General features: G+C 46.1%; 1 protein-coding gene across 1 annotated transcript in view; it reads left to right on the forward strand.

Annotated features, from left to right (window-relative positions):
- NUP205 (nucleoporin 205) overlaps positions 1–27,700 on the forward strand; it is an 839,084-nt gene that overhangs the window by 303,588 nt on the left and 507,796 nt on the right. Inside the window, exon 18 of the mRNA XM_085651995.1 lies at positions 13,939–14,128. Coding sequence (XP_085508121.1) covers positions 13,939–14,128 — 190 coding nt within the window. The remainder of the gene's footprint in view (positions 1–13,938; positions 14,129–27,700) is intronic.

Consider the following 27,700-nt stretch of genomic DNA (forward strand, 5'->3'; position numbering starts at 1 on the left):
CGTGTATGATTACGGTTATGGGGAAGCATAAGGACCCACATGCCCATATCGACACGAGGCAAAACAACACATCATTGCCAACCTTGACTGCTATTGATCGCATGCTTCAAAAGACAATTGGGGCGGTCGCATCGGCAATTGAGAGTACTGAAAGGCGTCTTTCGCTTCCTGCTGGCCTGCCGCCTTCTCTACCTGTAATTAATGCATCGATCTATACTACTATGTCACAGGACTCTCTAATAGTACCATCATTCATCGACCTACCATTATCGAGAGCACGACAAGAATCAGGGAACTTAGCAACTTCTCAACAGCAGTCAACCGAAGACTTGCTGCCTAGGCTCTCCTTGTCCCCGGCTATTTTTTCTATTCATGAATCGCCTGAGATCTCATCTATGCATGACGGCCCTTCAGTACAGATGGGTTTAGAACCACCTTTAAGCCCAACCTCTACTATCGGCTCAGAGCAAAGTATTTCCATTGATATGCCGCAAATGAGAACTAGAGGTCAGAAGGCGAGGAATAAGCTAAAACATTGCAATAAGGAAGGGCCACAGTTATTAAATGCTAAACAAAAGAGAACTACCAAACCCTGTAAATCTGTCATTAAAACCAACGTGGAACAAGGACAAAAGGAAAAGAACATATCCTCAGTTGCCCTTCCTAACAATTCTACGAGTGATCTGTCTACAGGAGAGAACTTTTGGAAAAAAATGGAGGACATGTTGGCTATTTTGATTGCACCCATTTTGACTAAATTAGTAAATATCGAAGATAGGGTCAATAACATGGAAACTCACGTGGTAGGGGTTTCAAAAGTCCCAAAGGTAAACGTACTTTCTTCCTCACAGTCTGTTGCACCCCAACTATCCTTATCTGATGCACATAGCAATCTTGCGAAAACTTCAGAGATGTCTGGTGGATGTCAGCAGAAGGAGTCTATTGGTATCAGTGTTATTAGTTCAGATGGAACCACTAGCCAAGGACCCTCTAATCCAGTTTCTAATATAGTTTCATCTACTGTTAGATCTGTTGCAGATTCCAGGGAAAAAATTATTACATCTACTTTACCTACGTTGAACTTACCTCCTGAGGCCCGACCCTATACTGTGGTGCTAGCAAATGTCCCACCTCTTGCCCCAGACACTCTTGAACACTGGACAACTCTGAGGAACAAAGCCCTCCACTATTTGTCTATTAAATTTGGGTCGAATACTGCTCTCTTTTCAAACTTTAAGATGGCTAGAAGAGTTCGTTGGCTTAGTTCGTCTACAAAATCGCTGAGAGGGGACTGTGTGATCGTATCGTTCGGGTCCCCTTTGCTGGTTAACCACATCCTCGAAAAATGTTAAACTGGCCATTTAGCCGCTGACTATGTTAATATCGTTCCCCTTGACTTCTTTTATCCCTTTGTACGTAAGGAAAGGTTGTGGGGCCGCGGCCCTCAACTTTATAATCCGGGATTCCTTGAAGGAGAAAGATATAACATACCAACATTTAATCATTTAGATATTTTAAGTGGCTTAGATAATAATGATTGACAGCAAACTTATTCTTCTCATATTACCCCTACTACTACCACAGAGCCTAGGTGTGACCCCAAGAATAATATTTTGTTTGAATCGGAGGTAGTCCAATGCCTACCAGACTCTGATGATAATGTAGGATGCTCAGCTACTCTGGAAATGGGATTAGTGGAAAGGTATGAGAATGGACCCATATCCCCTGTGGTAGATTCCACCATGGCTCCGACTGTTTGTCCCCCACTTGGATCTCTACCCTGTAGCATTTGTTCTTGGAACATTGCTGGTATTAGATTTAAAATTGGTAATCCACTTTGGCAAGACTTTATTAAATCACAAGATCTTATTTGTCTACAAGAAACATGGAGCAAAGACCCGGTACATCTAAATGGGTTCAAAACGTTCCATACTTCGGCTGTGGATACCCTTCATGGTAGAGCCAAGGGGGGTCTGACGATTTATATATCAAATAAATTGTATCTAATCAAGATAACGCAGCCAGTTAAAGATCCCCACTTCCAGGTTTTAACAATGATTTTGGACTCCGCCACTCCCATTGTTTTAATTAACTTTTATAATAATATTATTCCCGGGAAAGTTACTAATGTTTGTAAGAAAATGGCTAGAGTAATTCTCTCACAGGAAAAAATCCTAGGATTTAATATGCTTATACTCCTTGTGGGAGATTTTAATTGCTCTTTATGTAACATGATGGCAGATAATAGATGTAGTATTGGTAGAGATGATGGTTTGATTCTGTCTCATTTTAACTATTCTATTTTAGGTGAACAAATGAATGAACTTATTGGTCAATTTGATTTGGGCTTTATAAATGAGGTTTGCCCAATACCATTTCATCTTCCCCCAACTTAAAATGGGCGAGGCTGTACCTCAACGATTGACTTTGCATTTATTACAAATAGGCATGCTCGTGATATTGCTACTTTTATCGTATCTGATATCGCACTAAGCGACCATTTTCCACTTTGTATTTCCATCTTGATTCCAAAAAGGTCTGCCCCAAAAAAAGGTTCAGATCAAGACATACTTTGGAAAAATCTTGCCATTGGTTCTTGCAATGGCTTTACGCTTAAATGGGACAAGGTGGATCAAACTAATACGCTTAAAAGGGTATTTACTAACTGCGCCCCTGATTTCTTAGCATGCTTAACTGTGGATGCTACTCCAGATAATATATTAGCATCCTTTTTGTCAATTTGTAAAGAGATCAGATCCTCACTAACTAGACAATGCAGACACAACAAAGTTCAGAAGGATGGTTGATTTAATTCAAGATGCACTAAGGCGTACTCTCTTCTAAAGAAGGCATTACATAAACAACCTAGGTGTTCAGAAGATGTACGCAAACTTAGGATACAGTATAAACTTGCTATCAAAGATAGGAAAGAGGAGATAAGGAAGGAATCTTGGGAGGCACTGCATGAGGCCTCGATATGCAATGATAGTGCTAGTTTTTGGAAGATCATCAGGAATCCCTTATTCACTGAAAAGTCCTGTCCCTCCCTTGAAATAGCAATCTTCGAGGACGAGTGGATTGATCACTTCTCAAAAGTCTATGAGGGGGATAGAACGTTTTCTTCCTCCTGTAATCCTTTCAACTATCCATCTTTGAGAAGTATGCAGTTCACCCTACCTGAGGTTGAAAAAGCGATCTGTGCAAGTAAGGGTGGGAAGGCCCCTGGCCCTGACGGTGTACCCATAGATATATTTAAGGCAGATTTGCCTTTGTGGGCTCCCCTTCTGGTGCAGGTGCTAAATGCCTGTTGTGCGTCAACATTCTTACCCACTTGGGTGGAGTCCATAATTGTCCCTATTTTTAAAAAAGGGGATCGACATGATCCGGCCTCTTATAGACCGATTTCCCTTTTAGATTCTTTTACAAAAGTAGCTGGACTAATAATTCTGGACCGCCTACTTCTATGGGCTGAGGATAGTTCAATTTTATCTGACCTACAATATGGTTTTCGTACCGGCCTAGGAACAGTGGAACAGGGCTTAAATTTTCTGATGATGACCGGGAAATACACCAGGGCAAGGAGGGAGAACTTGTTTGTGGCTTTTGTTGATCTCTCAGCCGCTTTTGATTGTGTGATTCATTCCAAACTGTGGATATTACTGGAACAAATTGGGGTTGAAGACAATATTATTTATTTTCTTAAATGTTTTTATAGTGAAGCTTCAGCGTCTGTACGCTATGGACAAAATGGGGGATGCACAGGTAAAATACCAATCATGAGTGGGTGTTGGAACTGGGGTTGCCAATTCACAAGGGTAGCCTGGCTCGTGGCAGGAAGGCTCCCAAAGGCATTCTGTATACAGTAGCCGTGCAGCACACACACCCACCTCAGCAGAGTAACGCACGCAATGATAGGACTTCACAACACTTGTATTTAAAAACAAGACTTCTTTATGTAGTATTTTGCAGCAAGAAGTAATTTAGCCTGAATTCCTTAATGACGGTAAATAACGTGCAGGAATTTAGCATAAAATCTTTGAGGACTGAGTATAACGTTCACAATAAATTAACATGAATTCATTACGGTCTGGACACAACATTAGCAATACATTAGCACGAATTCATTAAAGTCTGGACATAACATTAGCAATACTCTAGCACGAATTCATTAAGGTCTGGACATAACATCAGCATTACATTAGCTTGAATTCATTGAGTATCAGCAATCCTCTTGCCCTGGAAGTGTCACGATAACTGGGAACATATTCCTTTGTAGTGGGAGCAATCTGGTGTGGGGCTTCCCGGTTCTACAATTAGGAAAAACAAAGGAAGGGTTCCCAATGGGGCTGACCCGCTTGCTCAATGGCCCTCCGCACCCTCACATGCTCAGTTTCCGCATCTTCTGTATATGTCCCGAGCCTCCCGACGACCCACCAGGCTCAAGAGGCCCCGTCCCAGTCTCTCCCGGGGAGGGGCGGATGCGGGGCTGCCTCTCGAGGGGTGAACACTTCTCGGCAGCCCCTCTGCGCTGCTCGGGTCTCCGCGCCCCTCCCCCGGGAAAGTTACCTGCGTTCTTCGGCCCTCCGGGGCCCTTGCGCTGGTCTCTTCAAGCCGCCGTCACTGAGAGAGGCTTCCGGGGAAGGCGCGAGTCCATCCACTCCCGCTGGGAGCAGCGCCGCTGGCGTGAGGCGATGACAGAGCTCGGGGGAGGCTGGACGTGGGCGGGGCGAGGCCTCTGACACGGCCGACGCTCCGCCACGTGATGGGGGTCACGAAAAGGACGTCCGGCCCCCTGACAAGTGCAATGGCAGTTACCCCGGGCAGCGGCGGTGAGTTTGAGATCAATTAGCGCTTCGCCACCACAGCGCTTCAGGACTAGGGCAGCGGCGGTGAGTTTGAGATCAATTAGCGCTTCGCCACCACAGCGCTTCAGGACTAGGGCAGCGGCGGTGAGTTTGAGATCAATTAGCGCTTCGCCACCACAGCGCTTCAGGACTAGGGCAGCGGCGGTGAGTTTGAGATCAATTAGCGCTTCGCCACCACAGCGCTTCAGGACTAGGGCAGGATAGCGCACTCCCAGATTAGTGCTGACAGAACCAGTGGGGGCTCTGGGGAGGATTCTTGGCTGAGTCTTCAGCAGTTCTTCACAGATGGTGATTCCTTGTGGCGCTGATGGTACACGGCCCTTTCTCCTGACAAGGGGTTGGTTAGACAGTTCGGGGGATGGGGGTTTTGAGTTGGAGGCTGCTGCCAGTTAGGCCTCTCCTGATGGTCCCTAGGGGATTCCCTCACACTGGGCCAGGTCAGTGGGTTTGGTCAGGATTCCTCACGCAGCTTAGCGGGCAAGGCCTAGACCTAGTCACCCCTAGTGGTATAGGTGCCCCCTCCCCCTTCCGCCTAAACTCCAGCACAGGGTCCCCCCCAGGTCAGTGGTACCTCAACAACTGACTAGAAAGTTTCCCGCCCTTTCTATTTATACCCCCAGGTCAGGTGACCTCTCTCTATTCCGGAAGGTTCCAGGGCCTTCTACATTCTAGGGATGGACAGGGGAACCAGGCTAGTGATGTCACAATACCTAAGGGTTCTAGACAGCTCCTGACAACTAGGGCGCTACATGAAAGACCGCTCCGCAGTACCAGGGGTCTGTGGCAGCCATCTTGATGGTAGAGAGCACCTGCACCTTAGCATTGACTAGCAATGGTAAGGTGCCCGGAGACCTAGAGCCAACCAAAAAGAGGGTGGAAAAAAATGAGGCAAGGGCGAAGAAAAAAAAAAAAACCCAGGAAAGATCACCCTAGGGCGGACAGGTCTAACAGTGGGGTAAGGCAATGATGTGTCCTTGCCCCCTTCCATTTTAATTTGTATATAAATGGTTTGGAGAAAGCTCTGTGCAAAAATAATTTTGATCCCCCGCGCACCGCTCGCCGTCCGATTCCGCTATTAATGTACGCGGACGACGCTGTACTGATGTCCCGTACTCAATTGGGACTACAGCGCGTGGTTGCAAGTTTCGCCCTTTTTATGGAAGAATTGGGCCTTAAAATAAATATTGCAAAAACATTTATCATGCACTGTGGTAGAAATGTAAAATCAAAGAAGCCTATTTTTATTGAAGGTCAACGTTTGGCTTTCACACAACAATTCTCTTACCTTGGTATTTTATTTACTCAAAAGGATTCTTGGGGCGAGGCATTGGCTGCAAAAAAACAAGCGATGATTCGCTCGACTGCTGCCCTCAGGTCCTTTTCAGGAAAACTAGGTACCCGTCCCCCCGCAGAGTTACTTAAAACTTATAAAGCTAAATGCGTATCCGGCGCTATGTACGGCAGCGGGATATGGGGTTTTGTGGATCCTATTCAGCTCCAGGTAGTCGAGAACACTTTCCTGAGGTTTATCCTTGCGGTCCCTAAGAGTTCCTCTAATTTTAACTGTCACACAGAATTGGGGCTCTCTTTCATATCAGATCCTATTAAGCTAGAACCCATATTACTGTGGCACAGGATATGGTCCAAAGAAGAACCTAAGCTTAATCGAGATATTCTCTAAGATGTTTTAAAATTAGATGGCCATATGAGGATACCATGGCTGAGTTATGTTCGAATTTTTTTATCTGATATAGGTAAATTGGATTATTTTGTAAATCCTATTACTATCTCAGCAATCTCACGTAAGGACCTTAAAGAGGGTTTGTCATTTCTAGAATCAAGAAGATGCGCTGTGGAGGTCTTAAAACCCACTGTTTCTCAACATGAATTAATTTTAACTTCTTTTAACATTCAACCCTACTTGACATATGTTCCAGGTAATTATGATAGATTTTTACTGTGTCGTTTTAGATTTGGTGTTTTCACAGATTGGTTAGCTTCCCCACGATCAATGATTGGTCCCATGATCTGTCTCCCTGCCCTTGTGATGAAATTTCCCCCCAAAGCACTATGCACGTTGTATTATTTTGTAAATTTTACAATCATGATAGGCGAATTATATTACTGCCGCTCTTAAGGATGATTGGCCATCGCCAATGCCGTCGTGCATTTTATGAGATTCAACGTCTGTATAATCACCTTTGTGTTGCCATGCTTAATTTTTATTTGAAAAGAGTGATTTCTATTAGGAAAAGGATGACATTATAATGCATTTTTCTGTAAATGTTTGGGAATTATGTATTTTATGCATAGTCTTATGTAATTATGTATGTATTATTTATTTTTATGTACACTTTTATGATTGTTCAACTTCAATCGAATAAAGTTTTTCTGAATCTTATGGCGGCTCAACGTGCGACGCCGTGAAGATCGAGGTCGTGGTCGAGAGAATTGTCCTGGGAGCAGTCATGGAGCCTGAAGTTGTCATTGCACTCTCATGCCGTCGAGCCACTCTGATAAGTCGAAGTCCCACAAGAAGAAAAATAAGTCAATGCATGCTTAGTCTGCCCCTTGTCTGTCGGCCGACAGGACGAGGGAGTGTTGCCCACCACCAGACGAAGCCGAAGTCTGGCTGCAGAGTGTTGAGGCCCAATGTTATCCTATGGAGGCTAGGGGGGCTCCGGTTGGTGGCTGCTGGCAAGCAGGTCACGGGGTTGTGGGAGCAAAGCTCCTAGGATTTAGCTCAGGGCAAGGTGGGGACCAAGTTAGCTCAAAAGGGTCACCCTCAGCGGCACTAGAGTGACCGGGTGCAGGGTGCTGTTTTGAGGTCGGGTGCCCTGTTGAGTTCAAGGGAGATTCTCCAGGACAAAAACACTGCAGGCTCGGGGACGAGTATTTTCCAGGAGCGACCCCCACTTTGAGGGGTAAGTTGGGATGTAGAGGGTTGGTTAGGCACCGCTGGGTTGAGCACACAAGGCCGTGGGGTGTCTAGTGCAGGGGTGCCTTGGGACGTCGGATTTTCTTACCCGCTCTGGTCGCGGTGGTTTGAGGCTGCAGGCATCGTCAAGGAGGCTTGAGGCAGGTCAGGGGTCGCCGGATCTTGGGTCATGATTGCTAGGGGGACCTCCTCGTGGTATTTGTCCACTCGAGCTCGGGCTGGATTCGGCGGGTGCAGAGTGTGCTGGATTTGCGGTTCCTGGCTGGCACCAGAAGTTGCAGTTAAAACACGTCCGGTGTTCACGGGAGAAACCGCTTGGAAAGTGAAGGCAGCAAGGTCCTCCGGGGTTTGTGATGTTGCTGGCTGCTGGACACGCCGGGGTTTCGCAGGAGCAGGATCGAGGGCAGACAGGGCTGGGGCCAAGTCAGTGGGCATCGTCCTCTTGTTAGCTCTGCACAGCTTTTCATCCTTCTCTTCTTTTCTTGTAGGTAGGCTCGATCTGAGGAAGGAAGGTTCAGGGTGCCAGGATGCCCCTAAATACTAAATCTAGGGACGTTACAGGTAGGATGGGCCCCTTCCCTGGGGTGGATACACCCCCTATCCTGCCACTCTCCAGTGGTAGGGGGGCAGGAGCCTGTCCCTGGTTGGCTGGGTCCCCCCATCCTCATGATAGCGGGACTCGAGGTTGTGCTTCACCTCGCCGCCCCCACCTTAGGGGTGGAGTAGGTAGAGGTGGGCACACCTCTCTTCCTCACTTGTTTTTCCCGCCGGTTCTCCCGCCCAAAGTGGGGGGTAGAACCAGTGGGGGCCAGTTGCTGAAAGCAGCAAATGGTCTGGAGAGGCTCACAAAGGCAGCATGCTTTTGAAGCTTCTCCTTCGTGAACCCTGCCCATCCTGGCGGAGGAGGTTTGGCACCTCGTCCCAGGATGTGCATTGTTTCAGGCCCCCGAGAGCTCTCGACCCAGGGGTCCAGAAACAGGTCTGGTGGTGGCAACCTGCGCCGCCACTCAGTCAGATCACTGGAAGTTGGTCGAGTTTCAGGGGGCATCTCTAAGATGCCCTCTGTTGTGCATTTTACATTAAATCCCACACTGGCATGTGTGCAGGTTTAATGTGCTGAGAAGTTTGATACCAACCTTCTCAGTCTTCAGTGTAGCCATCATGGTGCTGTGGAGTTCATAATGACAAACTCCCAGCACCATATACTCTTAATGGCAACACTGCACTTACAGGGCCCAAGAATGGACTTGGGCACTGTAGGGGTACAGGGCTCATGCACCCGTACCCTCACCACTGGCATAGGGCACCCAGCTATAGGAGTGACTGATGTATGCCAGGGAAGTGGTTTTTGGGCATGGCACACAGGGATGTGTGCCATGTCGACTCTTTGTTTTGTTCTGCACCAAGACGCTCAGCCTGCAAAGGCAGTGTGTATGTGTGTCAGGGCATAGGGCCTCTAAGGATGGTACAAAAAGTGCTGCAGCCCTTAGAGGCCTTCCCTGGTCACAGTGCCCTGGGTACCTGTGGTACCATTTACCAGGGGCTGACCTGTGGCCTGAGAGGCCAATTGGGTTTAGGCTTCAATGCAGTTTTTAGGGAAGGAGCACAGGCCCTGGGTACCTGATTGGCAGGATCCCAGGGCACACTCAGTCAAAAAACATCAGCAATTCAGTAAAAAGTGGGGGCATACCATGCAAGAAAGAGGGCACTTTCTGACGGGGCTCCACATCAAACTTCTGGAGCTTCGGATGATTCGTCTAGCAACAAAGGCATTCCTTTCTTCTGTCAAACGTAGAGCAGTGCAGGTGTTCACAGACTACACTTCTGCTATGTGGTATTGCAACAAACAGGGCGGAGTGGGGTCGTGGACCCTCTGTCAGGAGGCCCTTCATCTCTGGGAGTAGCTGGAACATCAGGGCATGTTCTCTGTGGTTCAACACCTGGCAGGTTCCCTGAAATCCAACGCAGACTAACTCAGCTGCCGGTGCTTGATGGATCCCGAATGGCGTCTTCACTCAGAGGTTGTGCAAGGTTGCTTTCAGCAGTGGGGAGAGCCTTGGTTAGATCTATTTGCACAATTTCAGCAGTTCTGCGCTTTAGAATTTCCAAGGCGGCACTCGCTAGGTGACTCTTTTTGTTGCGAGTGGAGTTGCTTTCTTCTATATGCCTTTCCGCCTATACCACTTCTTCCCAGAGTGCTGAAGAAGATTATATGCGACCGGCCCCAAGTAATTCTTGTGACTCCGGATTGGGCACAAAGAGTATGGTATCCCGGGCTCTTGAGCATGGTTAACGGTCCTCCGATCGGACTGCCCCTTCCAGAGGATCTTCTGTCGCAGCAGCAGGCGATGGTCCTCTACCCGAACGTGTCCAGCCTCCACCTCCTTGCGTGGACATTGAGCAGCGACATTTGACAGCCTTCAACCTTCCTCCTGAAGTCAATTTTATCTTGGCAGCCAGGCGTCCCTCTACTAAAAGAGTATACGCCTGTAGATGGAACAAATTTGTGGCATGGTGCACAGCAAAGGCTGTGTATCCCCTTCCTGCCCCTCTTTCAGAGGGTCTCCTCTTCATTCTTTCTTTGGCCCAGCAGGGCTCTGCTCTGGGCATTCTTAAAGGCTATCTTTAGGCCATTTCGGCCTTTTTTAGTCTCCCTGATCAACCTTCTCTTTTCACGTCCCCTATTATAAATCGCTTCCTTAAGGACATTACTCACCTGTTTCCTCCTATTCCTTTCGTAATGCCTCAGTGGAATTTGAACATTGTTCTGACTTGCCTTATGTGCGCTCCTTTCAAGCCACTACATAATTGTCCTCTCAGACTCTTGACCTTAAAAACTGCTTTTGTGGTGGCCATCACCTCTGCTCTCCGGGTGAGTGAGCTTCAGGCTCTTTCTTCAAAACCTCCTTTCCTTGAAGTTCAGCCAGACAAGGTTGTCCTTCGAACTCAACCTTCTTTTCTTCCCAAAGTGGTTACCTCTTTCCACATAGGACAGACCATCACTTTGCCCACCTTATTCCCGCCCCTGCATCCTTCTAAAGAGGAGAGGCTCCACCGTCTGGATACAAAACAGGTGCTCTTATTTTATCTGGATCGCACAAAACAATTGCAGGTGGATGATCATCTCTTTGTTGGTGTGGGCACCAAGAAAGGTTGGGCCGTACATTAAAACTTATTATTCCTTGGCGAAAAGGGAACCTTCAGTAGGTTTGTGCACCCATTCCACCAGGGCGACGGCAGCCACTACTTCTTTGGGACGTGGAGTGCCCCTTCATGACATCTGCCAGGCAGCCACGTTGGCTTCATTGCACACGTTTACTAAACGTTACTACCTGGACAGCCAAGTCCAGAGAGGCAGCTTTTTTGGCAGCTCCATTCTTCTGGACTTCCTGGTGTGAACTTGGTTTGCAGACCCACCTCTGGGGTTGATATTGCTGGAGTATCTATTCTAAGGTAAGGAATCCATAACTAATAGTCTCTTTCAGATGAACAAGTTACTTACCTTCGGGAACGATATATCTGTAAAAGACATATATTAGTTATGGATTCCTTACATCAGCGCACAGGGGCGGTGTCTAAGTAGATACCGCAACGTCATTCCGGCGATCACTATGCCAACAAAGGAATGCATAACTCATATATGTCTCTTCCAGATATCATTACCGGAGGTAAGTAACTTGTTATTTGGTGTCAAATGGCTTACAGAAGCAGATCGCGGTTGACAGGGTCACTATGCTGAGTCTGCAGGTGATTCCAAGGAGTCAGGGAGAGGTTAGCTCACTGTGGGCTTGGGCTCTGGAGTGCTGTGGAACCTTCCTGGACCCGGTGGTCCAGTTTAACTCAGGCCGGAGACGTCCGGTGCAGAGGTGAAACCGGGCATCAGGCTTGGCGGTTCTTCAGGTTAGAGTCTTTCTTTAAAGATTGTTGCTTTTGAACAGGTCCACTGTTCTTGCGTGGCCATGATCTTTATTTAAGGCAGTCAGTCTTCCCAGGGTTTTGGAGGTCACTGGGCTGCAGGACGAGTCGTCTTTGGCACAGGATTGTCGAGGGCTGCAGACAGGCCCACTAGGGCTAGGGCCAAGTCAGTAGTTCTCTGCAGTCTTCTCTGCTGTTGCGGCTCTGTGGTGTCGGGCTCTTATTAGGTAGTCAGGAACTGAAGTTCAGGGTATGGGGATGCTACCTAAATACTAGATTTAGGGGTGTTACAAGGGAGTGACCGGTAGTGGCCAATGGGCCCCTTACCAAGTGCGTCTAAACCCTCAAGTATGCCCACCTCCTGGGGAGAGGGGCATAGCTCTAACCCCGATTGGATGGGTCCTACCATCTTCAAGATGGTGGGCACTGAAAAGTGTACTTCACCTCGCCTCCAGCACCTGAGGGGTGAAGATGGCAAAGGGAAGCACACTTCCTATTCTTGCTAAGTTTTCCCACCTGTCTTCCCGCCAAAAGGAGGTGAGGACAGGAGGGAGGGTCTGCTCCTTCTAAAAGGAGAACATGAGGTTGTGTTACAAAGGCGACAAGGCCTTTGAAGCTCCCTGCAACACATGTCCCTTCCTGACCAGGGGGAGGTGTGGACACCTCCACCCAAGATCAGCATTGTTCTCGACCTCTGAGTGTGAAGGCACTCACTCCATGAGTCCAGAACACTGTCTGGTGGTATCAGGCTGGCTTAGTCCAGTCGCTGACCACACTAAGGGTTGCTAAGTTTCAGGGGACTCCTCTAAGGGGTCTTCTATGGGCAATGTTTAATAAATCTGACACTGGAATCAGTGCAGGTTTATTAGGACGAGATGTTCGGTATCAAACATCCCATACTATATTGAAGCCATCATGGAGCTGGGGAACTCTTTGACAGGTGTCCAGCCCGTGTACTTACTATGGCTTCCTTGGTCACTTACAATATCCAGTAATCAACATGAATATTGCAGGGGCATATCTCCTCATGCAGGTATGCCCTCACAGGAGATATAGTGCACCCTGCCTTATGGCTAAGGCCTGTGAGAGGTGTGTCTTACCTATATCCCATGCAGTGTCTGTGAACATGGCACACAGGGATGTGTGCCATGTCGACTCTTCAGTTTTGTCTACACCAAGTCACGCAGTCTGCAATGACAGAGCGCAGGGCCTTGGTGAGAGGACCCTAGGGTGACACAATTCCTGCTGCTGCCCTTGGGGTCCCTCTTCAGTGCCAGTGTCCTAGGTACTAGGGGTACTATTTACTAGGGACTTACAAGGGGTACTGAAGTGGTGCCAATTGGGAAGCAAAAGGTACAGTTTAGGGAAGGAGTTGTGGCACAGGGGACCTGGTTGGCAGGCACTGTGCACTTCCGTCGAAATTACATCATTTTGCAGGCAAAATGTAGGGGTAACCATGTCCAAAAGAGGCACTTTCCTACACAAGAACTTTTGATTTTACTAAAATTGTATGTATTATATGTTGAGTTGAATGGTCCAGCCCTCTTTATCCGTCTGTCTGTAATTGTCATTCACATTTTTCCTCGGCCCATTATCGCATGCAGCATTAGGCAGTTGATCAGCCCTCATCAGCCACTGGGTGTCTTTACTGCGTGTCATGTCATTCTGCTCTTTTCATAAGGACACATCTGCACACAAATTAATTCCCTTAGCTGCCAGGAACTCCTTTGGCAATGTATGCTTTTTGAGATCAACAACATATTTTTGCTTTTAGCTAGTGTATTTTTTTTGGTTGATGAGGGCTTGGTAGCTTCCTCAACAAGCCAGACCTGTATGATTTGCCAGACCTACGCCAGAAACATTTGCTTTTGCAAATGTTTGTGTTTCTGTGCTACTTGACAAATCTAAAAACTGGGCACAAATTTGCAGCTTTGAGCCGTTCGTCCTTGTATACACAGGTGGAGGGGAGAAAATGTACCATGCTGTGATTTGGAACATATGGTGGAATAAGAGTAGAAGTTAAAAGAGAATTACAGATTTTCTGAGAATATTTTTTTAAGGCATTTTAAAACTGATGGTACTGTGCTCTCCTTGTATGTTGTGGTAACTTTAGATGTAGGGGAAAAAGATATGAGACTGTGGCCAAAATGCACTCTTATAAAATAATAATTTCTTAATGGTTGGCCTTTCTTGAGAACCCTTTTGCTCTTTTTTCTGCAGGGGAAAAACACCTGGAGAAAGCAGTGGAGCACTGCTTTGCTCTCCTTAACCTGACACTACAGAAGGAGAATCTCTTTATGAACCTGCTGCGTGAGAGCCACCTCTCATTGATTGTCACGCCACTAGAACAGCTTCTCCAAGGTATCAATCCCCGCACCAAGAAGGCTGATCATGTGGTCAATATTGCCAGGTTAGTACAGAATGTAGCTCCTTTTTTTAGACATGGGTGGCACTGTGGCTTTCATTTTCTTTGCTGTCAGTGTGATACTGGTAACATATATGGCAACGCTTTCCCTATGTGTAGGTTAGTCACGCTTGGCAGCCCATTGTTTGTTAATTGCCTTAATTGTCTTCAAGATGTCCAGTTGATTACTTTTTAGTCCCATGACCAACCCTTCTTCCCATCTGCTCTGTTTATTGTATGATGAGCAAACAAAAGTGGGAGTATGGAAGACCATGCAAGCTTTCAGTTTGCATGGTTAGTTGTTGGTTTTGTCACACTAACATCGTTTATTTTAGGTGCGGTGCATGCTGTAACCTACAGTACTCCGTTGAATGAACCTTTCCCCTGACTGGCTCAAAATGACAAATATGAATAACAGTCTTGTGTCTGCCTATAATTGTTTATTTTGGTAAATGTAATAATTTCTTTTTATGCGGCTTGATTGAAGGCCTGTGCAGCCTTAATTAGAATGCAGAGTTAGGATAAATTATTTAGGATCATCTATTTTATTATTAGTATACAACAAAAGGTATATGATTAATTAGATAATGCTTGTGCCACTGTCTCCGAACTAACAATCACATAATGTTTCAGTGGTAAAAGAAACAAAGCATCAGCATGGCCATACAATCAGCTAGATCACCTGTCATCTGTACGTTTTTCTGTATTTTAAGGGATCCCCTTTGGCAGCTTAATGTGCTGGAGTGTCTGTCTAGGATGACTGGAAATTGCCTGATGAAACTATCATGAGGACCTGGAGGTTCTTTAGGCGCACCATTTTCCTAAATTCAGTCAACATATGTTTGACAAAGAGCCCAGTCTGTCTTGAAAGCTTAACAAGTTGCTTCCAAAGCCATGCAATTTTCTCTGTTCCCATTAAATCTCAGAAGTGATGCAGTCATTCGTCAATCTCAGTACCCCAGCCTAGTTTTTCCGTAAAGGTAATAGCCTGTCTGGTTGCACATAAAGCCAAGGGCATATGTTTAATTCCGTTAGATCCAAAAGCGTATAACCAAGAATTATGGATATAGCACTGTCATACAAATAATCTATTGCATCTAAAACCTCGGCTTGATAAGCATGCAAGTTAGGGCAGTCCCAGGGAAAGTGGTCAGTGTCCCTGTGGCCCCATACTCTCCAACTTGTATTAGATCTGGTAAGATCCTATTTATGAAGATAGAGTGAAGGTTAGTATCAATATTGTCATCTTTGAGCAGTTTTCAAATTGTACAATGGGTCACATGGCATGTGGCATAATTCAGGGCTGTAGGACCGAATGATTGATTTGGAACTACTTAAACCTTCCCCTTTCAAGAAGGACATGGATTATTTTGATCACAATTTTAATCAAAGTGCTCCCTTATCCCAAGGCTCCCAGGAGATTTTCATTGCTGAATTGTTTTTTCCCAAAACGCAGGAGTATAATTTGGATTATTTAAGATAAGTGTCAGTAGAGCTAGACATTTTGAGAGGCCACATTTATTCAATACGCTTTTTCACACTCATGAGGGCATGAGTGCTATGTGACAAGTTTTATCCCCATCTGCTGGTTCCATGTTACCTTCCAGGTGTGTATGCTGCGAGAAAGTGCCCTCTTTCTGCATGGTTGCCCCCACTTTTTGCTGAATTGCTGATGTGCTTTGACTGAGTGTGCCCTGGGCACCTGCTAATCAGGTACCCAGGGCCTATGTTCTTTCCCTAAAACTGCATTGAAAACAAAACCCAATTGGCATCTCTGGCCACAGGTCAGCCCCTGGTAAATGGTACCACAGGTACCCAGGGCACTGTGACCAGGGAAGACCTCTAAGGGCTGCAGCACTTATTGTGCCACCCTTAGATGCCCTGTACCATTACACTCACACACTCCCTTTGCAGGCTGCGTGTTTTGGTGCAGAACAAAGTGAAGAGTCGACATGGCACACATCTCTGTGTGCCATACCTACAACCCACTGCCCTGGCTGGGTGCCCTATACCAGTGGTGAGGGTACAGGTGCATGAGCCCTGTACCCCTACAGTATCTATGTCCATTCTTAGACATTGTAAGCGCAGTGCTGCCATTAAGAGTATATGGTGCTGGAAGTTTGTCATTACGGACTCCACATCACCATAATGGCTACACTGAACACTGAGAAGTTTGGTATCAAACTTCTCAGCACATTAAACCCACACAGATGCCAGTGTGGGATTCAATGAAAAATACACACAGAGGGCATCTTAGAGATGCCCCCTGAAAAACGACCTACCACTAATGTCCAGGCTGAATGGCTGCTTTCAGCTGCCACCACCAACATGTTTCTGGACCCCTGGGTCGAGAGCCTGCTGCTGTCGGAGGCCTGAAACCATGCACATCCTGGGACGAGGTGCCAAGCCTCCTCCCCCAGGATGGCCAGGGCTCACGAAGGGGAAGCTTTAAAGGCTTGCCGCCTTTGTGAGCTTCCCCAGGCAACTTGCAGCTTTCAGCAACTGGTCCCCACTTTGGGCCGGAGAACCGAAAAAAATAGTGAGGAAGAGAGGTGTGCCCATCTCTGCCAACTCCACCCCTCAGGTGGGGGAGGCGAGGTATAGCACAACTCTCAGTCCCCACCATCTTGCAGATGAGGGGACCCAGCCCACCAGGGAAAGGCTTATGCCCCCCTCCCACTGGAGGGTGGCATAATAGGCGGTGTACACACCCCAGGGAAGGGGCCCATTGGTCCCAACCTTGTTACCTACCTGTAACGCCCCTAAATCTAGTATTTAGGGGCATCCTTGAACCTTGCTTCCTTAGACAAGAACCTGCAAGAAGAAACGGACTGAACAGCCATGCTGAAGCTAACAAAAGGATGACGCCCACTGACTTGGCCCAAGCCCTACCGGCCTGTCCCCACCTTGTACCTGCTCCAGCGAAATCCCGGTGTGTCCTGCAGCCAGCAACCTCGACAAACCCGGAGGACCTGCCTACCTGCAATCACAGAGACTGTCTCCTGTGAACACCGGATTTGTTCAAACAGACTCCAGTTCCGCAAGGATCTGCGGGTCTGCACTACTCTTCACCCAAAGCCCACAGCCTGAGTACGAGTGGCCCAACACCAAGAGGAGGTCCGCCCGGCGATGACCTGAGATCCGGGTACCCCTGACTTGCCTCAAGCCTCCAGCAGACGCCTGCAGCTTTGAACCGAAAGGTCCCCCCAACCGCGCTGGTAAGAAGATCCAACCCTAAAAGACACCACTGCACCTGACACCCCACGGCCTTGGGTGGCCCAACCGATGGTGCCTAACAAACCCCCAAGATCCCAACTTAACTCTCCAAGTGGTGGTCGCACCCAGAAGTCCTTTGTCCTCGAGCCTACAGTTCTTTTGCAAACTGAAGACTCCCCATTGAAAGCTACAGGGCTTCCGACACCAAAATAGCACTTTGCACCCGGCCTCCCCAGTGCTGCTCAGGGTGCTTCTTCTGTGCTGGCCTAAACCCCCATTTGCCCTGAGCTTAAGTCCGGGAGCTTTGCTCCCACAACCCAGTGGCCTGCTCATCAGCAGCCACCAACTGGAGGCCCCCTACCCCCCCATGGGATAATATTGGGCCTCAGCACTCTGCACCCGGCAACCCTAGTGCCGCTGAGGGTGTAAAAAGAGTGCATCCTTAACCCTGGGCGACCCCTGAGTCTAACCCCAGAACGCCGACTTCCACAACAAAGTACTTACTTTTAAACCGATATCACTATTTTCCTCTATACGATAACATTGACAGTTTTCCTATGAAAAGTTTTTAAGTGTGGAGTTGGGAAACCTAAACAAATTCTTTAAAATTATACTAACTAACAAAAACGCTATTACTTACCTGTTTACAGGAAATGTCCCAGGGTAGTATCCAGGTAGACTACACTGTGTAAGAATAGTAATCTGAAAGTAATGTACTGGTCATTTTACTAAAAAGCCCATTCAAAGTATATGTACTGTATTTACAAAGCATTGCATTTCTCAGTTACAATACTGTAAGTCAAAACAAAGTGCATATACAGTTACAATCCAAACTGTATTACAACTGTAAATTGCCTGCAAAGTATTTATCACTTACCTGTGCCAGAAATGCTTGGTTCTAGGAAATAAAATAACTAAAAGAATATTTTTATACAAAAACAATTGGTCTGAAGTTCAGTCTTTGAGTGTGTGAAATAATTTGCTGATTGAATGGGTACAACAAATGCTTAACACTGTTCTCTGATAAAGCCTTACTGCTCGACCACACTACCACAAATAGAGAGTGAGTTGCTATCTACTTTACCTCTGCATACCTTTTGGGTTCCACTGGACTCTGTGCACACTATACCTCACTTTGGTATATTATATACAGAGCCAGCTTCCTGCATATGCCTGCTATCGCCTTAGAGAAGGACCTTTATTTTTCTGACTCTGGCTGCCCCACTGCTTAGATATTGCACCTGTGGTGTGTGAAAGAATCAGGTTATATCAGAAAGGCCCAACCCTCTCTCCTTTAAAGATTTGGATACGGGCGTCTTGCCATTCAGGAATGTTTACTTCTCAAATAGCCGTTAATCAATTGCAGCTGTTGCATAAGGCACAAGAAGTTGTAAAGTTTGATAAAGGAATAGGGTCCTGAGCATTATCCTCATTTTTACTGTCCCTGACCTCCCAATCCATGACAGGCTCTACATTTACCCTGCACTTAAATATTTACATATATCCTCCAAGAGTGGAATATAATTAATATGTATCACATGATCAGTTGGGTGGGTCATTTGGACCTCTTATTAGGTGATTAAGTTTGTGTCCGTTTGGATTAGGTAAACTTGTTTTAGGAGCATTGATTTGATCTCTGGGGATCTAAACAGTTAAGAAATTGGTTTGTTCGAGGCATGTATGGCTGTAGATGCACATGCTTTGCATACTCCTGCCATCTAGTGTTGGGGTCCAGATGTGTGCAAGTTATTGTTCTTCGAAAAAGTCTTTAAAGTCATAAGGTAAGGTGACTTCTGCTCTTGGTAATAGCGTGCCTGGGCAACGACTCCATTGTTAGATTTTCTTTCAGCCATTGGGTTTGGACTTGTATAACAGCACTTTCCGTACGTAATCCACTCTACCGTAGTCTGCATTGTTTTCTAACACATTTTCCATCCCTTGCGTGTTGAAACTCGGAAGGCTGTCACTCGTCGGGTTGGAACAAATTGACTCCATTTCGATTCTGCCCCCGGTGGTGTTCCATATACCCACGGACCGACCTTCACAAGGTCTGCAATCTGTGCTTGTCCCCAGCAGAAAGAAGAGGGCTGTGAGGCCTGTTGGTCGTTTCGATTCAAAAAGACCTTGCGGGACCAACAGCATGATGCAGCGAAGAAAACATCAGACATACACCCGATATCGTCAGTCAACAAGATATTGAACCAGATGAGGAAGGTCTGGAAGCTTCGCTTCCGAAGAGGAAGGGGCCTTTTTGGTTCAAGATTTGGACTCCAAGTCGAGATCACTTTAAATCCAGAAACTCTGTTGCATAAAGTCAATTCCTCTACCAGTCAGGGCAGAAACCGAGTTGAGCCAGTCATGGTGATTAGCCTGTCATCTGCATACATAGTATTTTTAGGTCTCGTGCCTAGCGTTGCAGTGCGTAGCCTTGCTCACGCAGCGCAAGACATTTAGTAAGGGAAAAACGGGGTTTCAGCACTGACCTAGAAATCGCACACGCTTGTGCGTGTGCTTTTCCTTTTGTGCTACGCAATTGGCCTTTGCGTGCGTCTTTTTATAAAAGACTGCACGCAATTGGCCAAAGGCGGCCACATTGCTCCGCCCATGGCCTATTGGTATCTATTACGCGCTTGGTCTGCGTAATAGACACCAATAGGCCATGTGGTTTCAATTATCGTGCCCAGACACAGGCGCGATAATTGAAACCACGGCTCGCTGTGGTACGCGCGCAGTACTCGCGGGCTTCTGCTTTTTTGGATCCATTTTACAGCGAAGCAACTAAATGAAAGAAGGCAAGAGAGGTGGGCTGCTTGTTTCTTTCTGTCTCTTCCTGTTGGTCCTGTGCGCGTGCAGTCCTTGAGCCATCCAACCAGCAGGCGCCGGAAACCCTGCACGGATTGCAGCTGGAGTTCGTGCAGAAAAGGCCCGGACAAGGACAGTGCGCTGTGTGTGTGTGTGTGTGTGTGTGTGTGTGTGTGTGTGTGTGTGTGTGTGTGTGCGCGCGCGGGCCGAATCCCAAAATTAAACACAGTCTGTGGATCTGTCGGGAAATCAGCAGCACACTTTAAGCAATGCACGTGATAGGCCAGACGGGCCGGGGACGAGTCTGTCACAGACAGATGCCCCAGTAAGACTAGCTGCGCGGACTGAGCCATGTTAACAGCTTTTGGGGATAGGTTTGTAGCGGGCATGATTTTCCATTTTAAGTCAAGTGGGAATTTCACCGCCCGGCTGGTGTTTATTTTGGGGACGCCTTGGGTCATGATGGTGAAATAGACACATTTTAAATCTACACTAACCCATTCCCAGAAAATTGAAACAGTTGGATGGCTAGACTTGCAGCCACCCACGTGCTACCATCTCCGATGGAGGGGGTTTGGGAATGCCCCTCTGCTGGGTGATACCGAGGGGGTGAGTCTAGGTGCCCTTACCCCACGCTCGGTACCCGAGGGCAACAGCTGCCCACTGCTCCGAGGTAGAGATTTAGTGATGTACCGTGTATAGCGCTTCTTGTCGGATAGCGCCTCTCTCAGGTTGAACCGCGTCTACGCAGCTCGCTTCCAGTGAGTGTTGCGCTCTGTGCTGGCCCTGGGTTGCCAGACCGTGACCCAGCTGCCCTTCGTATTTGGGCTCTGGCGACCGGTTTCTCGGAAGGACCTTCTCCTTCTTGTCAGGGTGACCTCCGTGCACAGAGGGCTCGCTGCAGCGACCGGTCCGTCCATGCCAGGCTTTGTCAGCAACAAAGACGTTACTGTACTCACACGCACCCTGAAAGGGGGCCGGGGGTCTCACAAATTGATGCACTTACACTCAGTGAGTGTGAGTCTTGCGCCACGCGCAATGACGCCAAAGGCTTTAGTGGAGTTACAGGTTTTGGCACGGTCTCATTCAGTGAGCGTGCAATTCTCACTCTTTTGGCGTGACACACACCAATGAACAGTCTCAATAGGCGGATATTGGATTCCCAATGAGACACAGACCCACTCCTGCCGCTGTGAAACTATACTTTTTAACCAAGTTACACATGTTGGCGGAATGCGACTGCATGGTTAGTCTCCCACCTCTGTTCGCTGAGTGTTGGCGTGTCTCACGGTTGGTCACCCTGTAGACTAATGTAATTGTACACATTGGAGTAATGTCACTCAGTGGATGTGGTTTTCACTATTTGTGTCACAACCTCACTATGTTGGTGAGAGTCTGTGTGACTGTGGCACTCTGTCGGAGACTATGCATGATGGTCTCACACAACAGCGCAGTCTCACACCTTAGTGCACTCCCTCGTTCGGAGTGTGTAAGCCTCACAGTGATGCGCACGCAGTCTCACTCCAGCTTCAGCCATCCCAACAGCTTTAAGAGTGGCACATTCATCAGATGGTGTCTCACTGAAGTTGCAGTCGCCCTCTATACTTCAGTGATGTGGCACACAGTGAAGCAGCCACTCACTCACTTTTAGTTTAGTCTTATAGTCTCACACCTCGGTGCACAGCTCTGTTCAGCGGTGGTAATCTCACATTTGAGCACAAGATCTCACTACAGCCTCTGTCATTCCACTATCTTGAATGAAGTGATACACAGTTACTCCCTTCTTGTTTAATTTCACATGAGCCTCGCTCTTGTGCGTTGGCTAAGTCCAGCCTAAAGGACCCCGTGAAGCGTTGGTGTCTAAGGAGCCCAACTCGTGCACACAGTTGGACACAGAGGCAACGGAACTTCCGTGTCAGACCACATCCCACCCTCACGTGGGCGACACGCTGCCCAAACCGGAGTGTACCACCTCGGCAGCGCAATATCACTTTTTGCACACGCCTACTCACTACAGACATCAGAAGGTGCTAATTAAAGGACACAGCATGCCCACAGAGGAAACACAGCTGTATCAATAACAAACAAAGCCATTTACCAGCACTAAAACCTGTAGGTGGACAGTGAACAAACTGAATGGCAAGCAGGGGCGCATCCCTGCCAAGTACAACACATCAGGTGTTATTAGACAGTACAAAAAGGTAAGCTGAAAGGGTGTATTGGAGCTCGGCCGAAACGACCCAGGCACAATGGTGTCCATCCCTCTCAGAGATTAAGAGTTTGATGTAGAGGAGAGCTCTAATGGATATACAGTCAATCCCCATCACCCCACAAAACAAATTGGGCATCACATCCGAATTGCTGCTGACATTTTTGGCTTCTTTATTTTATGGTAGGAGGCCTCTCCAGATGCACCATCGGCTCATCCTGTGACATAATGGTGGAATTGACTGACAAGCTAAGCTGATTTGTCTCCAACCATGTACGGTGGAGTCAACTCAATCTACAACAATAGTGGCTGACTATCGACAAAATGTATAGTGTCCATGACTTGCTGGGATTCTACCATGTAGGTACAGATAGTGCAGTCCCACTTCGGGGGTGCATTCTCAGCACCTACATATGCTAGTAGTTTTCATCTCCATTGACTGACATTGGTAAGTTCTCTATTGAAATGTTTCCTCATGAGCATGGCTTCTCCAATGGTGGAGTCATGAATAAACCTATTCCGACCATACAAACAAACCTAAATCTGGCAAATTTCCAAGTACCAAAGCAGATTCTCGTAGTTGAGAGAGTACCAGTCACATCCAGTTACTTTACCGTAACTATTTAGAATTGTTTGTGTATATCATTACTCTGGCAAACAGTACAACAGCAATGTCCTTCCTGAAGTTTCTTGGGTCGATACGCCACCTCTTTGCATTCCACTTGTTGAACTGAGCACTTCCCATTTATTCACGAAGCCATCTTCATGAGAGAGTCTTCCTCTGCGGTGCCATATCTTCATATTGCTGGTCCCTTTGGTTGATGCTTCATCCCCTTGAAAACCTCAAGATGCCTCTTGTCCCAGGGATCGGCTTTCATCATGACTTCTCCAAAGTCCTCCTTCATGTACATTGCCTGAGTTTATGATATGGGATTTTCAAGCTCATGATATTTTCTCAGCTACATATCTGCCTTGCCAAAGACGAGCTGCTGTAGTTTGGAGGATCAACATGCATGAATAATCTGAGTGGTCCTTTCATCATTATGATCACCAATTTCCTAAGGCGACGTGGGTTAATCAGTGGACGTCCTATTTGCCTGCTTGACTTGTCTCAGGATAATTAATTAATTACCGGCATTTATAGAAGGGGTCAAGTGACTTTGAAGTCGGAGGTGAAGTTGTTGTGCCCTGGTTTGGATTGAGTGAGGAATACCGTGTGGACCTCTTTGTTTCACAAAATATAGTGACGCAGAGCATTTGGCCATGGTATTCCTCTCTTTGGTTGCATGGATTTAGTTCTGAAGATGTTCCCCTCTGTTTCCAGCATGAAGGTTCTGAAGAGGAACAGTTGTGAGGCTAAAAGTTGGGAACACAATAGAACAAGCATTGGCATAGCCAGTAGGTCACACCTTTGGGACCTTATAAGTGTTTTGCCAGAGCTATTGGCTTTGCCAATGTGTTTAAGCTATGTTGTAGAGCAGTGTACCTGCTGTCCAGTATGTTGAAAAGTTATAATAAAGTGTAATAAGCATTTGTGTTACCTTATATATAACCAAGTAAACATTATGTACAAACGAATGACCCTATTTAAAAAAATATATATTGTAAATGCCTATGCCTTTTATTTTGGTTTTGGTTTTTAAAACCTAAATAAAAGACATTGTCATTTACCAAGGCAATAGCTTAAACTCGTTTTACATACTTGGCGCTTTTGCTTCTGCTATCGCATATTATACATTTTGAGTCGGTTTCACTTATATTTACGTGCCGCTTTTGCTGTTCTAACATTAGCTTACTATTTAGGGCAACTCACAGGACATATTTAACTAGTGTTTGTTTTGCATGTTTCTAAGCAGCACTTTAAACGTACTACTATATCTTTATACAATTTGTTAATAAATATTATCCCAGTACACATGTAACAACAAACAGGGGCAACAAATACCATTTTTTATTGATACCTTCTGCAAATTTTTACAAATAGTAGTGTACAAACAGATGCCCTTATGTGTACCTTATAAGTTCTGTTATACGTTTCTATGCGCTTTCTGGTGCCTTGCAGGGCACAGCCACATGCAGTATCTGCCTATTATTTCTTACCTACTTTTCTATTTAGTGTCCAATATATGCCTTTATCCGTGTTCGTGGTGCTTTTACTTTATACATTTTGGGCACTTTGATTATTTTTTTATCCGTACTATTTTTATGGTTTACACATACACATTATTGCTATCCTAGCTTATGCTACATATACTATTATACGAGCAAATATTCAAAGCGAAAGGTATAATACACATACTTACTCCACAGATACATAAAACACTGTTGTTAACGAACACATTCAGTACAGAAAACAACAAACAAATCCAGCAAAATATAAACAATGCCAAAATCTCTAACTCTAATGCGAGACCTATTGCATTGCAAATGCTTGTTTAAATGATGTCTCTGTATCTGAATTGCCCAGATGCTATAATTCTTTTGCATGTGCTCTGCTCAGGTGACGGCAGAAATAAGTGGGGAAAGAGGATCCCTGCCTGGTGCATCTGTCTATTGGGAAAAGAGGATTAGCCATCCCCATTGGCTCTGACCACTGCAGTATGCATCTTTTAGCCTGCCATATGTCATTGCTTGAATTTCTGACCGTTACCAAAAATGGCCTGCTCTTCGCTTAGAAACTGCTTTTTGGAGGATTTTTTGGGTGTTATCTCTACATTATCAAATACCTCTTGTATATTAAACCTAATTGATCTGGGTTGATGAGGCCTGGCAGCAGCGGTTCCAGTCAAGTAGCTAAAATACCCATGAAGAAGTATGCATCTGTGTTAATTGGTAAATTGGTCTATAGGAGCTGCATAGGGTTTAAACTTTGTCCTTCATAGAGATTACTAAAATCTCTGCACTCCTCATAGAGTATAGTCTGCATCAAACTAAGGGATTTACTGAAAGTTTTGTCAAATAGGGCCCAACCATCAGACTCCGGTTCTTTACCAGTCTTGAATATATCTATTTAAGCAATCACTTCTTCCAGCTCAATTGGCTGTTCCAGCTGGGCTACAAGATTCCGGGTTAGATTTTGCTCCTAGGATTGTTAAAGATGAGAATTGACCTCCGCAAACAATCCACTGTCAGCGTTCTAAAGCTTTATATAAAATATATGGAGCATGGAGGCTATCTCTTTGGCATCATTTATTTGTGCTCCTCCAGCTTGTAGACATCCCCCCTCTCTTTTGTTCTCCTAAGCCATAGTTTGCATGCTTGCATTCACCTTGTATTATTGCTCCTAAAGAGTATTCTTGTTTGAAGTGCATTAAGTTGAACTCTGCTTTGTAAATATCAAGAGCTGTCGCCTGTGCTCTGAGTGCTGTCATGTGGGGGGTGGACCTGCCTTGTATCAACCTGTCCTAAGAATAATAGCCAATCTTTGTTTTCTTCACTGATGGATCCTGGATAGCCTAACTTCAGTATCGATCTGCTCTTGAGATAGCCCATCACAATATTCATATATCCTTCAATTATCACATCTCCCACCTCAATAGCTAAGGTATTTGCAATAGTGGTTCATACGGATTTCTTTTGTCTGGATTTGGAGTGTAAATACTAGTTATTGTGAATGTATGGGAATCCAGGTGTAAGTAAAGTTTACAATACTTATCATTGTTACTGGATATAACTTTTAGGATTGTAAATTAGCATTTATTTGATATTTGGATCGCAAGCGGCAATCCCCCCCCCCCCTGTTTTATTAAAGCCTGATGAGAGATAGTGGTAGGGATGCCATCTGGATAAAACTCTAAACAAATCTCTCTTCACCAAATGGGTCTCCTGACACAAGCAGATGCCACTCATAGATTCCTGTAAGTTAGTCAAGACTGCCTTCTGTTCAGCTGGTGCCTTAAGGTCTTTTGTAGTGAAACTGGTGAGTTTTACTGCATCCCTGATAGGCATTTATGCGAGAGACCTCTTGTAGTATGAGTGGGGATCTACTGCTCAAAGAAACAAACCTGAATCCTACTAGTGACCCCCCATCCTCTCCTAAATACAATAGCATGATCAAAAGAGCATACTGTTACTTGTTTGACTAATACTAAGCAAAACAGACTTATTATGAACAAATGTGGCTATTTTATCCCTAACAGAATTGTGGGTCCCATTGTCTTACATCTACTACAGCTTCCAGTGACTTCCCTTGTTTTTTTCTCAAGGTAGCCCCTGCCAAGAGGAGGACAACTGCTGAGCAAGATGGACATATGGAAGTGCCTTGCAAGTGTTGTGGAACTCTACCACACCTGCAGCTGCTCTCAAGTGTGGGTGTACATTGGCTTTATTTGTTGCAAATTATACCTGCAAAATACAGAATTATGTACTCTACTCAGCATAAGCAGGCAGATTTAGACCCTATGATGGTTCCCTAGAGCAGATTATTAAACCTGTGAGGAAACACCCTGCACAAATTTCTCCTCTGCTGATCCATCATTGGGCACGCAATCAGCAATGAGGGCAAGCTGCCCTTTGAGATTTCTGAATAATTCCAGGGCAGAGCTCACCGTGAAGTATAGCACATCAAGGCACCAGTGAGGGCCTCATCCCTTAAATGAGCCACTGTGTCAGAACATCTCAAGTTTCACTCTTTTTAAGAGCCTGGTCTCCTTTCCAGATGTGCTTTAGGATAAGAGGAGACATAGAGAAGCTGCTAACCGCACTACAGCGTTGCTGGCCATCGCTTAACCGTGGTGGTGAGTCTTTTAGTTCTGTGTTTGCAGGACGTGTCCCTTGGTCCAAGGTTTCTAGAAAGAGGTCCTAAATCGATCAAATATAAAATGATCAAATCCAGTGTCTGAAACGCAGAGTTTTGTAGTACTGGGCATTAGATAGAGCAAGAGCAGCCTTGTCTCTGCTAATCCTTGCTGTGTGGCCTATTAGTTTGAAAACACAACGCTGGAAGAAAACTAAGGCCCCCAAACTAGAATTGTGCTATGTTAAAGTTTGGAGTGCAATGGCAAAAATCACGGCTAATTGTCAAATGGAATGATTTAACATTTGCACACAATTTACATCTGCTGTATTGTAAAAGACAGTAGGAACTGGCTTTTCTGTTGCTACTGAGAGCAATGAACAGAATGACAAGGGACAACAGTGAGATGGGTTGTGTATCTCATTAAATACTTAATAAGTGTAGTAGTTTAGTCAAGGGGGTGGGCCAGTGGGGGGTAAGGGTAAAGGGTAGGAAGAATGGAAATTAGGATTGGGGGAAAAGGTTTGGTTTGTGTTTAAGCCCTACTGAGTTGTGTTGCCTTTGATATTAATACAATTTCTTATTTATCAATTAAATGTAACATGAAGGTTTTTTT

Source organism: Triturus cristatus, chromosome 4_1, assembly GCF_964204655.1.
Source record: "Triturus cristatus chromosome 4_1, aTriCri1.1, whole genome shotgun sequence".
NCBI lineage: Eukaryota > Metazoa > Chordata > Amphibia > Caudata > Salamandridae > Triturus > Triturus cristatus.